General features: G+C 39.5%; 2 gene segments (V, D, J or C); both read left to right on the top strand.

The window, feature by feature from the left end:
• The first annotated feature begins 3,516 nt into the window (after positions 1–3,516).
• On the top strand, positions 3,517–4,287 carry LOC113888948. The segment is given in 2 exon segments: positions 3,517–3,610; positions 3,827–4,287. Coding segments are annotated over 2 exon segments (510 nt in total).
• A 12,319-nt stretch (positions 4,288–16,606) lies between these two features.
• On the top strand, positions 16,607–17,266 carry LOC113888949. The segment is given in 2 exon segments: positions 16,607–16,658; positions 16,857–17,266. Coding segments are annotated over 2 exon segments (462 nt in total).
• The last annotated feature ends 1,797 nt before the right edge of the window (positions 17,267–19,063 follow it).

The following is a 19,063-nucleotide window of genomic DNA, read 5'->3' on the forward strand; positions in this document are numbered from 1 at the left end:
CAGAACCCTGGGAGCCGCCTCTTCCGTCTGTTTTATATTCCTTCAGGGACAAAGCAGGATGGAAGATTAAACACCATGACAGCACCTACAGAACGCCGCAGCTCACTGCATGTTTCCTCTTCACAGACCACAGACTCAGGCACTTACTTCTGTGCTGTGCAGCTTAGTGCTCCCCAAGCACCTGCAGCCTGTACTCAAACCCTCCGCAGGGCTCAGCCCCTCCTCCAGCCACAGTCACACCACGATGCCAGGTATTTGCCCTGTTTAGTATTTCTTACCTACACTAGGACAGTTTTAACCACAAATACTTTTTGGCCCAATGAATTTGGGATTTGGTCTTTTCCTTTCTGAATATCTCCTATATTTCCCTCTGCACTAGAACCTCTGACTTGTAGCTAGGAGAGTATCTAGATAAGACTACAGATTTAAAGTAAATATTTAAACGCAATATGCTGGACACAAAAATGATAAAAAGTGAAAGGATCTAAAAGGGGAGAAAATAACTCCAATAAAGATGTTATCCAGTTTAGTTGGGTGTCTCAAGAATATTCAAATCTGCCTTACCATAATTGCAAATACAAATAACTCACAATTACTCAAATGTTTGCAAATTGCAAATACTCACATCTCATCCTATGACTGGAGCAAAGCAAACAGAAAATATTTGTCAGTGTTCATATATGAATTGATCACTTGAAACAAATCTATCTTCTTTCAGTTCTAGATGCAAGAAGTCTAAAATTAGTTTCACTGGCTACAGTCAAGTTCTTGGCAGGGTTGATTCTTTCCCTTCACTGCACATTACCTAGTTTTATTTATTTTGTAAGTGAAAGTTTCTACCTCTTAATCCCCTTCACCTATTTCACCCCTACACCCACCCCTTTCCCCTTAGTAACCAATAGTTTGTTCCCTATATGTCTGAGTCTGTTTCTGTTTTGTTATATTTGTTAATTTGTTTTGCTTTTAGATTTCATATAAAAGTGAAAGCACACAGTATTTGTCTTTCTCTATCTGACATTTCGCTAAGTGCGATATCCTCCAAGTCTATCATGCTGTCCCAGCTGGCAAAATTTTATTCTTTTTTATGGCTAGTAATATTCTATGTACACACACACATACACACACACACACACACACACACACTGACACATATATATTTTCTAGATTCATTCATATGAGTGAAAACTGAGGTTGTTTCTATATATCTTCACTATTGGAAATAATGTTGCAGTGAACATTTGGGTGCATACATATTTTTGAATTAGTGTTTTTGTTTTCTTCTGATAGATACCCAGGAATGGAATTTCTGAGTCATATAATGCATGTGCATGCTAAATCATTGCAGTCATGTTCGACTCTTTGCAACCTCATGGAAACATAGATCGCCAGGCTCCTCTGTCTCTGGAGATTTTCCCAGCAAGAATACTGGAGTGGGCTGCCATTTCCTACTCCAGGGGATCTTCCTGACCCAGGGATCAAAATTGTGTCTGCTGCATTGAAGGTGGATTCTTTATTGCTGAGCCACCTGGGAAGCCCCGAATCATATAGTAGTTATATTTATTATATATAAACTACTACTATTATATATATATAACTACTAGTTATATTTTTATTGGTTTGGGGAATCTTTTGAATAGAGGCTACACCAGCTTACTTTCCCAGCAAGAATACACAAGTTTTCCCTTTTCTCCACATCCTTGACAATACTCAATTATTTTTCATTTTTGTCATGATAGTATTCATGACAAAGTAGGAGTGAGGTGATATCTCATTGTGGTTTTGATTTGCATTTACCTGATGATTAGAGATACTGAACATCTTTTCATGTGTCTGTTTGCCATCTGTATGTTCTTTGGAAAAATGCCTAATCATGTCCTCTGCCTGTGGTTTTGATATTGTGTGCAAAAATTTTTTTGTATATTCTGGACATTAACCCCTTGTTGACCAATAACTTCCAAATATCTTCTCCCATTTGATAGGTTGCCTTTTTTGTGTGTTAATGGTTTCTTTCACTGTGCAAAATATTTTAATTTAATTAGGCCCTATTTTCTGTGTAGTTTCTTTTTTGTCCTTGCCTGAGGAAATACAGACAAAAATATAGCAAAGATGAACCTCATAAAGCATATTGCCTATACTTTCTTTAAGGATTTATGAGTTCAGGTCTTATATTTAAGTCTCTAATCCATTTTGAGTTTATTTTAGTATATGCTGTGAGAAAATATTCTAATTCTTTAACATGTAGCTGTATAGTTGTCTAACACCACTTATAGAAGAAGCAGTCTTTCCCCCAATTGCTTATTCTTGCCTCCTTTGTTATAGATTCATTCACCATGTATACAAGGGTTAAAATCTGGACTCCCTATTCTGTTCCGTTGACTGAATCTCTGTTATTTGGCCAGCAATGTGTATTTTATTTTTTTTATGCAAATTAAAATTTATTATAAGATTTACTGATTATTTTGTAACACCTTTGAAGCATATTTTGATGTCAGGGACTATGATACCTTCAACTTTGTTTTTTTTTTTTCAAAATTGCTTTGACTATTTGTGGCCTTTTGTGGTTCTATACAAATTTTAGGGTTATTTGCTGTAGTTGTGTGAAAAATGCCATGACTATTTTGAGAGGGGTTACATTAAATCTATAGATTGCTCTGGTTCAGAGGACATTTTAACATTGTTTATTCTTAAAACCCATGAACATGAACTATTTTTATATTTACTTGCATTATCTTCAATTTTCTTCATCAATATCTTATAGCTTTCAGAGTGACATCAATACAATTCTAGGGCACATGATCTAATAAGTACAATTCTCCTCGTAGAGGCAACAAGACTGAATACTTGATCCTCCTCAAAGTCTAATAAGATTCAATGTCAAATTTCAAAAGAACAATATTTTATTCCTGTTTCAGTTTCATAAAAACACATACAAATGAATAGATTCTGAAAGTCAGAAGAACTGATGTTTCTTCATTTCATGTTAAAGTAATTTTATTTACTAAAAATTCTAAATAGAGCCCTAAAACCTAGTTAAGGAAAAAAAAATAAGTTAATTATTTTGGATAAGATAGCTTTTCACCAAGAGAGCTGAAAATCTGTGGATTTTAAAAAAGTCATTGTTTCTGAATGGAGGAAAGGTAAGTATAGGTTAAATGAATGACCAGTAAGTTACAAAAAGAGTTCATAGTCTATACTAAATTCTATCTTAAATGAGCTGGTAAAATTATTTTACTGAATGATTATCAATTTTTGTCAACTTGTTTAAAATTCAGTTCCCCTCAGCTCATACCTTTAATACTAATTTTCTTTCCATACTCCTTTTCAGGATCTGCCTAACTCAATTACCAGGAAGAGACAAGTAGACAAAATAAAGTTTGTGGCGAGCCAGACTTTTTCCCCATATGTGCACAGACCACGTGGTCTATGAACATGACAAACCCCACTTCCTGCTGGGGGGAGTCACACAGGTAGTATGTATATGTGCTGCCAGGCATTCAAAGACACTGAACTCTCAGCTTGAGGCAGAAACTAAACACATTTGTGCAGGGAAATTCACGCCTCATGCCACACTCCAGCCTGCTCTGGGTGCTCCTGGCCTTCACCTTCTCTGGTAAGGATGCTTCCAAACATGGGTGCATGTGTTCAGGGTGAAAGGACTGCACCCAGGCGTGTGGTGCTTCACAGGCACTTGGGGAGGAAAGGAGGGTTGGGGAAAAGCATACTTATTATGATTTCAATTTGGGTTTTATTTGGGTCCCAAATTAGTTTAATTCTTACATTATTTTGTTCATTACTTCAGCTGTGTTTCCTGATTTTTTCCCCACAGGATCTGGTATGGCGCAGAATGTTATTCAAGACCAGCCAAACACATCCGGTCAACTGGGACAGTCAGTCACCCTGAACTGTCGGTATGGAACAGCCTGGAGCTATTACTACATGTTTTGGTACAAGCTACTTCCCAATGGAGAGATGATTTACCTTATTAGTCAGGTTTTTTCTGGCCAGAATGCAAGGAATGGCCGCTACTCTGTAAATTTACAGAAAGCTAGTAAATCCATCAGCCTCACCATTTCAGACTTACAACTGGAAGATTCTGCAGAGTATTTCTGTGCTCTCTGGGAGCTCACAGTGCTTGAAGTAATGGGAATAGCTAAACAAAAACCCCAGAGTTTAATAAAAGAGAGCTTCCCTGCTGCAGAACTCCAGCTGAAATATGCACCTGCAGATCCCAGACCAGAAATGGTAGTTGTGTGGTTGCCTAATCTGTGGTCTGGAAGTTCCTTTTAAGTCACTTAGGAACAGATGTCCAAACTAACTTTCCAGTAAGATGTTCTCAGTCTTGATTTTTCAAAGTTTATATCAATCATACAGAACATGTGCAAAGTTGTCTAAATTTGAAAACTTGCTCTATAATAATTTAATGTGGCAACTGCACCTAAAAACAATCTCACATCATAAATCTGGGTTTAATTTTCAGAAATTGTCATGAATATAATTTCTTTAATCTTTTTTTTTCTTAGGTTTTGTGTCCGTTAGGCTACAATCAGAAAAGTAGAACCACAGTGATACAGAATAAGAGACTCATTTTAAGGAACAGAACTCTCAGGCAATTGCTAGAGTTGGTGGAGGAGTTTATACAAAGCTGTTATCTTTGCATCTTGTGCTGAGCCTGAATTTATTTTAAATCAACTAGAGTGTCATTTGGAAAGGAAAATTGGATATGGATAAAAGCATGGAAAAATGCATTTAAGGACATACTAGAACCCATGAGGATGACTGGAACCCACAAAAGCACACTAAAAACTTGTCTGTCTCTCACCTCCTTCAATCTCACGGTAGTGGGTGACCTTCAGGAGAAGTGGATATTTATCATCATGCTACATGCACATTTGGCCCAAGACAGAGAGATGATGAGGAGGAGATCTGGTTGGAGGTTAAGGAGCTGTAAGTCAACAATAAGATGAGCTAGCAGATCAGCAGCAACACGTGTGAGTTGCACAGTGACTGGAGCCCTGCACCAACCAGCAGGGCAAAAAAAATGTGGCTACTTGATGACAACTACCTTCTAAACATTGCACAATCCTTTTTATGGCCAACCCTAGCCCAGAACAATACAGAGAAACAAATTCTGAATCACAGATTTTCAGCTAGTAGAGACACTAAAAAGCTATTCCAATACCTTCTATGTCAACTGGTCATCCATCTATACCTCTTTTTTTTTTTTTTTTTTTTTTTTCATTAGGTATTATAGTAACATGTGTGTTCTTTTTTTTTTTTTTTTTTTTTTATTCTTCCAATTTTATTTTATTTTTAAACTTTACATAATTGTATTAGTTTTGCCAAATATCAAAATGAATCCGCCACAGGTATACATGTGTTCCCCATCCCGAACCCTCCTCCCTCCTCCCTCCCCATACACATGAAAAGATGCTCAACATCACTCATTATCAGAGAAATGCAAATCAAAACCACTATGAGGTACCATTTCACACCAGTCAGAATGGCTGCGATCCAAAAGTCTACAAATAATAAATGCTGGAGAGGGTGTGGAGAAAAGGGAACCCTCTTACACTGTTGGTGGGAATGCAAACTAGTACAGCCACTATGGAGAACAGTGTGGAGATTCCTTAAAAAACTGGAAATAGAACTGCCTTATGATCCAGCAATCCCACTGCTGGGCATACACACTGAGGAAACCAGAAGGGAAAGAAACACGTGTACCCCAATGTTCATCGCAGCACTGTTTATAATAGCCAAGACGTGGAAGCAACCTAGATGTCCATCAGCAGATGAATGGATAAGAAAGCTGTGGTACATATACACAATGGAGTATTACTCAGCCATTAAAAAGAATACATTTGAATCAGTTCTAATGAGGTGGATGAAACTGGAGCCTATTATACAGAGTGAAGTAAGCCAGAAGGAAAAACAGAAATACAGTATACTAACGCATATATATGGAATTTAGAAAGATGGTAACAATAACCCGGTGTACGAGACAGCAAAAGAGACACTGATGTATAGAACAGTCTTATGGACTCTGTGGGAGAGGGAGAGGGTGGGAAGATGTGGGAGAATGGCAGTGAAACATGTAAAATATCATGTAGGAAACGAGTTGCCAGTCCAGGTTCGATGCATGATGCTGGATGCTTGGGGCTGGTGCATCTATACCTCTTTTAACAACACACTTTCAAATAAAGAAAACAGCAAAACTATGCTCTTTGTTCAGTTCAGTTTAGTTCAGTCGCTCAGTCATGTCCGACTCCTTGCAACCCCATGAATAGCAGCATGCCAGGCCTCCCTGTCCATCACCAACTCCCGGAGTTCACTCAAACTCACGTCCATCGAATTGGTGATGCCATCTCATCCTCTGTTGTTCCCTTCTCCTCCTGCCCCCAATCCCTCCCAGCATCAGAGTCTTTTCCAATGAGTCGACTCTTCTCATGAGGTGGCCAAAGTACTGGAGTTTCAGCTTGAGCATCATTCCTTCCAAAGAACACCCAGGACTGATCTCCTTTAGAATGGACTGGTTGGATCTCCTTCTTGTTAATATGATGCAGTTATTCCCCATTCGACCATAATCAATGTAACCTTCACCTGAAAAGAGTATACCAGGTTTGTGCATGCATACTAAGTTGCTTCAGCCACATCCGACTCTTCATGACCCTATGTACTGTAGCCCACCAGGCTCCTCTGTCCATGGGATTCTCCAGGCAAGAATACTGGAGTGGGTTGCCACACCCTCTTCAAGGGATATTAAGTTCACTTATCCATTTTTGAGTGTTGTTTTTTCCTTTTATACCTCACCCACACTGTCCCATTGGATCCTGCATCCTAACTATTGAGATACAATTAGATTCAATGTTAACTTGTATTTTGCACTTCATATGTTTCCATAGGCAGGCAAGTGGGGGAGAGATTTAAAAATGGTTACTCTATGCATAAATATTTTCATATCAAACTGAAAAAGAGATTGTAATAACTACTGTCAACTTTAAAAATATTCACAACCAGAAGTTGAGAGTTACATTTTATCTGGTGGGAATTTTTAGGACTTCAAGCCTGGGAGATAGCATCTCAAGTAAACCTGAAAGAACTGCTCCAAGGAGATGAGCAGAGGAGCCAGGTTGTATAGAAGTTTTGCAACAAAGTGCAGGTAGTCGGAACATCAAAAGATTATTGTTAATTAGAGAAAAACGGATATCTCAAGTTAAGGATGGACTTCCCTGGTGGCTCAGACAGTCAAGAATCCACTTACAATGCAGGAGACCTGGGTTTGATCCCTGGGTTGGGAAGATCCCCTGGAGGAGGGCACGGCAATCCACTCCAGTATTCTTGCCTGGAGAATCCCCATGGACAGAGGAGCCTGGCAGTCTACAGCCCATGGGGTTGCAAAGAGTCGGACACGACTGAGAGACTAAGCACAAGTTAAGGAGTCTAGCACACTTCTATGCATGGGGAAGATGCAAGAGTCCAGGCTCACTGAAGTCACTCTTTTACTATTCACCTCAGCTATCTTGGGGCCAGTATCTGTGTTTCTTATATCCTGAGCTCCTTTAGTCTCATGGTAGGGAGTGACTGCAGTTCTGATGGTTGTTAGATCACAGATATTCTTCTCCTTCCTGAGTGCCCTTAGGCTCAGGAGCTCACACTGGGCTGGAGTTGCTGATGACTGTGACATCCTTGTTTACTGATATGGCAGAAAGTACTCCATTTCTGATTATTACAGATTTTGTTACTACAAATGACCGCATGATTGTTGGTAGTATTTATAACTACCTTTTCCATTACCCATTCCATAACATTTTTGCTCATAACAAGCACCTTCACTCACTTCCACCTTGACTTCCTATAAAACAAGCTCCTTACACAGGAGCAATACTATGTGGAAAGTCATCAAGGTGAATAAGACATTCTGCAAGTCCACCACTGTAGTTTTGACAGAAGTTCAAAGGGTATTGAAGGCAAATCCTAGGGTCTATTTAAGTGGAAATAATCTTGCCAATAAATAGGGGAAATTGATATACTGTATTCTGGGAAATATCATTAAGAATGATGCTTGATTTCATATCAGATGCAATAGAAGTCACCAAGGAAAAGCATTTTTAAAGTGTTAAAAGGAAGCAAACAAGTAATACTTTCAAACTAGCTTCTTATGAACATGAAAATGAAATCCTTTATCTAAATCTTTCTATTTTTTTCTCTGAGAATCAGGCTGTAACACACAGCATGAATGAAGAATGAAAGCTAAAGCTCTGCCAGCTGGTGTCCTGCTCAAATATCTTATGATGCTTACACTGGCCTCTCTGCTCCCCTCCAGTGATCATGGGTTAAACTGCGAGGAAGCCTGTTGCAGTGAAAAGGAAAAAAGAGAAATGAGGTTTTTTATTTTTTCTTTCCCTTTCCTTGGACCAAAGAAGATAAAAAGAATAGTGAGCAGGCCTGAACATTCCTGAAGTGAAGTGAAAGTTGCTCACTCATGTCTGACTCTTTGCAATCCCATGGACTATATATATATATATATATATATATATATATATAAAATATATATATTCTCCAAGGGCAGAATACTGGAATGGGTAGCCTGTCCCTTCTCCAGCAGATCTTCCCAACCCAGGAGGTGAACTGGGGTCTCCTGCATTGCAGATGGATTCTTTACCAACTGAGCTACCAGGGAAGCCCTGATAGAGATTCCCTGAAGTCTCAATAGGAAAAGGTGTGAACATTCCTAGTTGTTTTTGTTTTGTTTTGTTTTGCCATAACTGCTCCTAACTCTGCATATCTGTAAGTTTGCTTTACTGCTCCCTAACTCTGCAGGAGCTGCAATTCACATTGTTTCCTTTGTCTCTATGCTAAACATATTTCCTATCTAGTGTTTTCCCTTACAACACCCTTCCCTTTGTAGTTACATATCAGAAAGAAGGCCCCAGAGCCACCTGACTACCAGAGTCAGTTGCTGGGTTACAGATGCCAGGCTATGACTATCTTTGAAACAATGCAAGAGGAAGAAATCAAGATCCTATTATCACCTTGACTCCTGACTGTGAGCCCTTGCCTGTGGCTCAGATGGTAAAGAATCCACAGGTTTGATCCTTGGGTCAGGAAGATCCCCTGGAGAAGGGAATGGCAACCTACTCCAGCCTTCTTAAAGCCACCTTTCTACTTCCTCCAAATTCTGTCTCTGTCCTTTTTATTTGGCTTCGGTGGGCAGAGAAAGCCAAGAATTTGGCCAGCAAAAGCGTAATCACAATAGGAGCTATCATTGCTGAACCATTCAGTAAACTTCCTTATGCAGAAATGGGGAGAAAGAGGTTTCAACAAAACTGGCTGTTTTTTTTTCTTCTTGCCTGCCAGATGTGAAAGTGATTAACTTCAAATGACAAATACAGCACATGGCCTGATTACGGCTGGAGAGTAAGAGGATACCTCGAAAAGAAAGCTTGGAATTGCTACACAAGTTGGGAGTTTCTTCTCTGGCAAGTAAAATTGTATGTACTGCGCTGTCTTTTCTTGTAGTATAGAAATAGCTAGCAAAGTGGGAGCAAGAGTCAATAATGGGAAAAAATAAACAATTGCAGAAAACACTGTTTGGTATACTCATTCCAGTTTATATTATGGCACCCAATCTCTCAAAATAACACCCTAATGAATTAATTTCACATTAATAGTAATAAGAACATGATAGACCATGGGTACTTATGATAAGACATGTAATCTGCCAGGTAACCTACTACATATATGTCAGAAAGGGCTCCCCTGGTGGCTGAGCTGGTAAAGAACCCATCTGGCAATGCAGGAGCCACAAAAGATGCCGGTTTGATCCTTAGGTATGGAAGATCCCCTGGAGTTCAGTGGAGTTCAGTTCAGTTGCTCAGTCATGTCTGACTCTTTGTGACCCCATGAACCGCAACATGCCAGGCCCCTGACCATCACCAACTCCCAGAGTCCACCCAAACCCATGCCATCAAGTCGGTGATGCCATCCAACCATCTCATCATCTGTCGGCCACTTCTCCTCCTGCCCTCAATCTTTCCCAGCATCAGGGTCTTTTCAAATGAGTCAGCTCTTTGCATCAGGTGGCCAAAGTATTGGAGTTTCAGCTTCAACATCAGTCCTTCCAATGAATACCCAGGACTGGTTTCCTTTAGGATGGACTGGTCGGATCTCCTTGCAGTCCAAGGGACTCTCAAGAGTCTTCTCCAACACCACAGTTCAAAAGCATCAATTCTTCGGCACTCAGCTTTCTTTGCAGTCCAACTCTCACATCCATACATGACCACTGGAAAAACCATAGCCTTGACTAGATGGACCTTTGTTAGCAAAGTAAAGTCTCTGCTTTTGAATATGCTATCTAGGTTGGTCATAACTTTCCTTCCAAGGAGTAAGCGTCTTTTAATTTCATGGCTGCAGCCACCATCTGCAGTGATTTTGGAGCCCAGAAACATAAAGTCAGCCACTGTTTCCACTGTTTCCCCATCTATTTGCCATGAAGTGATGGGATCGGATGCCGTGATCTTAGTTTTCTGAATGTCGAGCTTTAAGCCAACTTTTTCACTCTCCTCTCTCACTTTCATCACTTTCTTTTTAGTTCCTCTTCACTTTCTGCCATAAGGGTGGTATCATCTGCATATCTGAGGTTATTGATATTTCTCCTGGCAATCTTGATTCCAGCTTGTGATTCTTCCAGCCCAGTGTTTCTCATGATGTACTCTGCATATATAAGTTAAATAAGCCGGGTGACAATATACCCTGGAGTAGGAAATAGCAAACTGTTGCAATATTCTTGCTGGAAAATCCCATGAACAGAAGAGCCTGGCAGGCCATAGTCCATAGGTTGCAAACAGTCGATCATGAATGAGCACACATGCACTCATACATATCTGAGAAAAACATTGAACTTTATCTCATGGATAGATTATTCTGCAATTTCAGATTCTGTCTCCCAACCCCACCCCCAAGATTTTGCTCATTGCTGCAGCTGACTGAATATTTAAGTTAGGGAAGGTATTATGTTGGGTGATTTGAATGTTTGTTCCTACTTAATTCTTATTGGAACACTTCAAGGTTGGATCAATTCACCTTTAGGGAGGCAGTGTTACAAAGTGTTTGAGACCAAAGACTTGGTTTGTATTTCTAGATCTACCACTCATTAGTTGAGTATCTTGGGAAAATGACTTAATGATTTTTTGCTTTAGTTTTCTCATATCTAAAATGTTAGATATTCATAGAATATCAATATTGATTGATAGAATCTACCATGCAGAGTTCTCATGAGAAGTGAATGAGATAATAAGTGCCAGTGCTGAGTCCAGTGTTCAGCAGAAAGATACTGACTACTTACAAGAAAGGAAATTGAACTTGAAGGGGGTCCAATATTTTTCCTGGTGTTGCGTAGTAAGTATCAGAGTGGAGCTTCCCCTCCATATCCTACTTAGAGCAGATGCCCTTCCTCACCCCAAGAGTAACTCTGTCTCAATACTGTATTGTATTGTGTTTACAGTACTTATTATTCTTTAAAATAATTTTTTCTAAAAAAAAATTCATTTAATTTTTCTCTCTTCCTACTGAACCATAGGCATTTAATCTCTCTTTACTACTACATCCTCCAGACCTGAACCATGCTTGGCACACAAGAGACCATACACACACACATACACACACACACACACAGTATGAAACCCAGCATGATTCTATAGGGTCTTTCTGAAAAAGACTCCCAATACCCACCCTCTGTTGCTTCTTGTGCATAGAAAATCATTAGCCTCTTGGGCTGTCCCTGAATTCCAAAGAATAAACTTAATCAGAAAAAAATGCAGAAGGAGAGGAAAACAGTCAAGCAAGACAAAATAATAATAGTTCTGCCATTAAGCAAAGCTAAAAAAGACTTTTGTTTCTTTCCATTTGAAAGTTTTAAATTTTTTAATTGAAATTTTATATAAAAAATTTCTAACCTAAGTGCTTTTCCTCCCATGGGTTGCCATCCCAATCTCTCTCAAGTTGAATAGCAGCAGTCCACAATGAGGAAACTGATTTCTGAAAGTTCTCAGAAATTTTCAGTTTCTCTTTGCTGAAAGAGTGGGGTCAGTTCTCTTTGCATGTGACTTTATGGGGGATGTTTGATTAAGGTTCTTCTTTGGCTAAAGTTTTTCCACAGATAAGGGCAGGCTGAGGACATGGGAGTCAAGGACCATAGAGCCCAGCTCCATTTCAGTATATTTAAATGAATCTTCAACTTTCTGCATCTCATACAACATTCTGCTTTTACACTTGTAATTCACCTTCCCTCCCATAATAATAAAACAGGTATACCTTTTACTTTGAAATAGTATCTCTTGGCCTAAACACTTCACTGACACCATTCTTTCTGGTTTCTATGGCCACTAATCATCCAAATTCTATGGTCTGATTTTTTAGGACTCATTTAAAAAATTCAAGCTTTCTCCTCTTAGAAAAAAATATTTCATATTCCTCCAAACCCCATACATGCCTCTCCTGCAACCAATCTATCTTTTACTCCCTGGCTATTGTTTAAAAGCCCTAATCATATAACTGCTTACACTCTGTCACCTCTTTTTCCTCCGTACACTTCTGGTTTTTTCCCCAATATTTTCTAAAATCTGTTTTCTTAAAAATCACCAATGATCTGTTTATTGTTAAATCTAAAAGACGTTTTTAACCTCCTTCATCTAGACAAGTATTTCTCAAATTTTAATGTGCACAGGAATATTATTAAAATGCAGATTCTGACTTAGGAATTTGGGGTTAGGCCTGAGATTCTGAAGTCAGAGAGCTCCCTGGTGACGCAAATGCTACCAACCTACAGACCACATTCAAGCAGCCACCCTCTGCAGTGCTTGCCACTCTTTCTGGGGACCTTTGTGTTCCTGGCACACAGTACCCCAACCTTAAACTTTAACTTCTGGGAGATCCTTTGCAAGATCTCCTATTCTTCTTTACCCATCCCACATCAGAGCATTCCTACTGCTTGGCCCTCTTTTTCTCTCAGTCTGTACACTATTCTTTGAAAATTTCATCTGCTCATATTGCTTCAATTATCATGCAAACAGTCTTATGGAGTGCACATAAGACTGGTCTCTGGAGTTAGATCTAGATTCTAATCACTACCCTGTCACTTAAAAATACTGCAATCCTGTGTAATTTAAATTCTTTGAAGCTAGGTTTACCATCTGTAAAAGGGAGGGTAAAAATGAGTAACCCAAGACGTTGTTGTATTAAATGAGATATTTCTTATAAAGCTCAGACAGTAAAGAATCTGCCTACAATGTGTGAGACCTGGGTTCAATCCCTGGGTCACAAACATACCTTGGAGAAGGGAATGGTAATCCACTCCAGTATTCTTGCTTGGAGAATCCCATGGACAGAGAAGCCTGGCAGGCTACTGGTCATGGGGTCACAAAGAGTCAAACACCACTGAGCAACTAACATTTTTAGTATTTCATTTTAAAATAAAGCTTAAACTTCAGTGCCCCTTACTTAAACATGTCATTTCCAAGATGCATAGGGCCCTAGCCATATTTTATAAATGTTTCAAAAAATAAATATCTTAACGAGTTAAGATCCTTGCCAGTTAAACCCCAACTTCCACTCTACTATAATTCTAGTCTGTCAGGTGGTTATGGAGTGAGCCGCAGGCTTATTTAGCATCTGCAAGAGTGAATTTGAATTAAGAATGCATATAATTTTGACCTAGTGGAATTTATTTATGCAGCTCACAGTCACTTCAGTGTATAAGTGTTTGTCATCAAGATCTCACAGGCTAAGCATCAGGGACAGATTTCCAACAAAAATCTGTTTGATGCTAATGCTCATTACCTTACATTACACTGTACTGCTGATCCTTTGGTAATGATTCATTAACAAGTCTTTGTTTCCAAAAGGCATGATAGTCCATTGCCAGAACTTTTAGTGTTTTAAGAGCAGGTAACACCTCCCTAACTGGTTCCAATATGTTTTTATAGTTTCCTTGCATGCTGTTGCATTCCACTCTGTGGAATATCTGTGCATTCCACCCTATACATTGGAAAATGAGTTTGCTTATGTTCTTCCTTTGGTATGAAAATGGCCTCGTCTGGTCATATTTATTATTGTTCATATTAACTTCTTACTGACACAATGTTTTACATTTATGAGAATAAAGTGAAACTCATAGCATGCCAGTCCAATGAGGGCATTAACAACTATGGTAGGTAGATGATACCAAGGTTCCCCAGGTGGTGCAGTGGTGAAGAATCTGTCTGCTGATGCAAGAGATGTGGGTTTGATCCCAGAATTGGGAAGATCCCTTGGAGGAGGAAATGGCAACCCACTCCAGTATTTCTTGCCTGGAAAATTCCATGGACAGAGAAGCCTGGTGGGCTACAGTCCATGGGGTTGCAAAGAGTCTGAGGGACTGAGCACACACACACACACACATAAAAGAAATTTGCAGGTGTAATTAAAGTCTCTAATCAGTATGACCTTGAATGAATCAAAAGCAGATTGTCCTAGGTGCACCTAATCTAATCAAGTGAGCGCTTTAAAAAAGAGCTTAAACTTTTCCTGCGATCAGAGACATCCTCCTTGTCTTTAGGAAACAAGTTGCCATGAGTGCTACAGCCACAAGGAAATGAATTCTACCAGCAACCACTGAGTCTGGAAGAGGACCCCATGCCCCAGACATTTTAGTTGACTCCTTGACTGCAACCTTGTGAGTTCAGCTTAACTGTGTGCTGATTTCTGACTTACAGAACCTGTGATATAAACAGATCTTGTTCCATCACAAAAGTTCTTGATAATTTGTCACTCATCAATAGGAAACTAATATAGAAAATAAACTTGTTAATTGGTGTGATCAGTTGATAGTATTTAGGATTTGTTATGACATAAGAAAATTTGGAATGTAATGAAATCTTGTAGCACATAGTATTGTGATAGACAGTTTCCAAATTTTGACCATAATCCTATAAATTTTCATCCATTTTCAAAATGCACTTTGAATTTTTTAAGAAAGTAAATTTCAATCAGTGATTATCTTTCTTTTCTCTGTATTAAAGCTTTTACAAATTTATTGTCATATGAAGAAAAGCGTAAAAAGTATGAAGACAAAAAGCATAGAAACAAAAAGTACTATAGCAGTGTGTCATGGAAATAAGTACTAAAATATGACTCAGTTTTCGAGATTTATGCTGTCTGTGGAATTTGCTTTCTAAAATTTATAATTCACTATGATTTTATTTCTCATTCTAAGCATTATTTTGTATTTAATTTTTATCCATAACTTTGTGCTGCTATAGAAAGTGCAATTTTGAAAGTTTCAGAGCCTACAAAACATAAATTCTGCTCTGTACATAATTATAATGCTTTAAAATTCAACCATACAAAGCCAGCAAGAGGGTGAAAAAAATTGTGAATCTCTCTTTATTTCTCTATCTGGCCATTGGAGGGCACTGTTGTGAAAACTGGGAAAGATCAGAATAAGGTCAAAAAAACCTTCCTTCCTTACAATTTAAAGAGATATCCTGACACCATTTTTTATACAATGACATGTAAAGCATCTCAGACACTAGAGACAGGAAGTTTTAAGACAGCCTCTCTTCCTAGCTCCCTCTACAGTCTCCATCAGAAGAAGAAATCAATATCACCTGCCATTCCTCCTCAACCGCAGAGCAACTTGGATTCAAGTCCCCCAGTCATGAGACTTCTGTCCATGGGGAATCACCCAGAAATCAGCTCACTGCCTCTTCACTGCTCCACCATGACTTTGGTGTTCACCTTGATGTTTGAGGCACTCCTGCTGCTGAGTGAGTACTGTTCCATTTTACTCTCTTGTCCACACACAGAACATAGTTCTGGTTTGACTTTGAATAGAGACTTTTGTTTAGCTGAGTTCTCTGATTCAGTATTAATTATTCAGGAGCCCAGTCAGTGACCCAGCCTGATGGCAACATCACTGTCTCTGAAGGAGCCCCTCTGGAGCTGAGGTGCAACTACTCATTTTCTCTTCAACCTAATCTCTACTGGTATGTGCAGTACCCCAACCAAGGACTCCAGCTTCTCCCGAAGGACATGTCTGAAAACAATCTTGTTTCAGGCATCAAAGGTTTTGCATCTGAATTTAGAAAGAGTGAAACTTCCTTTCACCTGAGGAAAAAGCCCACTGAAGTAATTTGACCAAGCACTTCTATGCTCTGAGTGACATGGTGACTAGGACTGTAGGGGGAGCTATCTGCAAACCTCTGATATCTGGTAGCTTAAAGGACTCATAGTTTCAGCCTGTGTTATTTTCAGGAAGTTGGCATGTTCTGTGAAGGCAAATAGTACAGAGAATATAGAGTATTGCAAATGCTTCATTCCTATGGGCATCTTAGATTTTTTCTTTTCTTTTTCAATTTGCAAAGAAAGGATTTCTTTTCTCAAGTTCTGTGTTCTCAGTGGAGTTGACTGTTAAATGGGACTTCCTGTCACAGAGTGTCACCTGAGCAGGGTTTGTTGGGTGAGCTGATTGGTTGCAGGAGCAGGAACATTTCCAGACAAGAAGTGACACACCACTTATTGGTTTAGCTGTGTATTTTAAGCTGAAAATTTCTCAGCACCAAATCAAGGCATCATGAAGAGGCTAGTGGGCACTGTGCTGGGGCTTTTGTTTGCCCAGGTTTGCTGTGAGTTGGGGCTGCCCTGCAGGGGAATCTGAGGAAATGAGCAGCTGCTGTACTGTTGAGGGAGGGAGTAGAAAGAGTTGAGGAGTCCTGCACACTTCCTATCCTTCTCAACATCGATGGGAGCTGGAGGAACACGTTCAGGGTTTTTTCAGAGTTACAGTGAGCCTCACCTGTGACTGTCTGTCTCTTTCTCATCAGGTGTGAGAGGGGTGGATGTGGACCAGAGTCCCACAGCCCTGACTCCACAGGAGGGAGACAGCTCTACACTGTGGTGTATTTTCTCCACCTTGGCAGACAGTGTTCGGTGGTATCTTCAGAAGCCCGGGGGCCGCCTCATCCACCTCATTTACATTCCTTCAGGAACAAGGCAGGAAGGAAGATTAAATGTCACGGCAGTCCCTAAAGAACGCCGCAGCTCACTGCACATTTCCTCTTTGCGGACCACAGACTCAGGCACTTACTTCTGTGCTGTGCAGCACTGCGCTCCCCAGGCACCTGCAGCCTGTACTCAAACCCTCCACGGGGCTCAGCCCCTCCTCCAGCCACAGTCACACCGTGAGGCCACCACAGGGCATTTGCAGTGCTTCTTATTGGCCTTACAGATTTGAGACTTTGGTCTTTATCTTCCTCTCAATCTGTATCTTCTTCTGCGCTAGAGTCTCAAACTTGTAGCTAGGAGAGGTCTATTAATAGATAAGAAAGTGAAAGGCGCTCAGTCGGGTCCGACTCTTTGCGACCCCATGGACTATAGAGCCCATGGAGTTCTCCAGGCCAGAATACTGGAGTGGGTAGCCTATCCCTTCTCCAGGGGATCCTTTTAACCAGCTGAACCAGAAGGGAAGCCCAAGAATACTGGAGTGGGTAGCCTATCCCTTCTCCAGGGGATCTTCCCGACCCACGAATGGAACCGGGGTCTCCTGCATTCCAGGAGGATTCTTTACCAACTGACCTATGAGGGAAGCCCTATCAAAATAAATATTTAGCTACAACATGCTCTACTTCAAAATAAGAAGAAGTTAAAGGAACTAAAAGAAGAGAAAAGTGACTCCAAGAAGATGTTATTCAGCTAAGTTGGCTGTCCCAAGAATGTCCATCCAAACCTGCCTCACCATGATGCGTCCCAACAGACAACTGCAGATACATCTCATGCTACTACTGCTGCTGCTAAGTCGCTTCAGTCGTATCCAATTCTGTGCGACCCCAGAGATGGCAGCCCACCAGGCTCCCTCGTCCCTGGGATTCTCCAGGCAAGAACACTGGAGTGGGTTGCCATTTCCTTCTCCAATGCATTAAAGTAAAAAGTGAAAGTGCAGTCGCTCAGTTGTGTCTGACTCCTGGCGACACAGCAAACAAAAAATACATATATGCTCAATGGTTAATATGAACTTGGTCGTTTAACTAAAATTTATCCTCTTTCAATTCTGGATGCAAGAAGTCTGAAATCAGTTTCACTGGCTACAGTTAAGGTATTGGCAGGGTTGATTCCTTTCCTTACTGCACATTACATAATTTTATTTATTTTGTAACTATGGAAAAATACACATAATATTTGTACCTTTTAATCTGCTTCACCTATTTCACTCCTACATTCACCCCTTTCCCCTCTAGTAACTGGTAGTTTATTCCCTATGAGTCTGTTTCTGTTCTGTTAGTTTTGCATTTTAGAATCCATATATAAGTGAAAACATACAGTATTTGTCTTTCTCTGTCTGACTGACTTTGCTAAGTATAATACCCTCCAGGTTTTCGGTGTTGTCTCATATGATGAGATTTTATCCTTTTTATGATTAAGTAATATTTCATTGTGTGTGTGTGTGTGTATATATATATATATATATATATATATATATATATTACACATATTCTCTATCTATTCATATGGATGAATACTGATTGCTTCCATATCTTGGTTATTAGAAATAATGTTTCTGTGAATATTAGGGTGCATATATATTTTCAAATTAGTGTTTTTGTTTTCTTCTGATAGATATCCAGGAATGGAATTGTTGAATGATACAGTATTTATATTTTTAATTTTTGAAGAACCTTTATGCTGTTTTAAATAGTGGCTGCACCAGTTTACTTTCCCAGCAAGGGTGCCAAAGTGTCCCTTTTTTACACATCCTCAGCAATACTCATTACTTCTTGGCTTTTTGATGATAGTGTTCTGATTGGGGTGAGGTGAGATCTCATTGTGTTTTGATTTGCATTTACCTGATGATTAGAGATGTTGATTGCCTTTTCATGTGTCTGTTGCCTAGCTGTATGTTTCTTTGGAAAAATGTCTATTTAGGTCCTTTGCCTTTTTAAAAATCAGATTATTTATAGTTTTTATGTTGCATATAAATTTCTTTATATATTTTGGACATTAACTCCTTATTGACTAATTATTGGCCAGTATCTTG

This window comes from Bos indicus x Bos taurus, unplaced genomic scaffold (genome assembly GCF_003369695.1).
Source record: "Bos indicus x Bos taurus breed Angus x Brahman F1 hybrid unplaced genomic scaffold, Bos_hybrid_MaternalHap_v2.0 tig00003290_arrow_arrow_obj, whole genome shotgun sequence".
Classification (NCBI taxonomy): domain Eukaryota; kingdom Metazoa; phylum Chordata; class Mammalia; order Artiodactyla; family Bovidae; genus Bos; species Bos indicus x Bos taurus.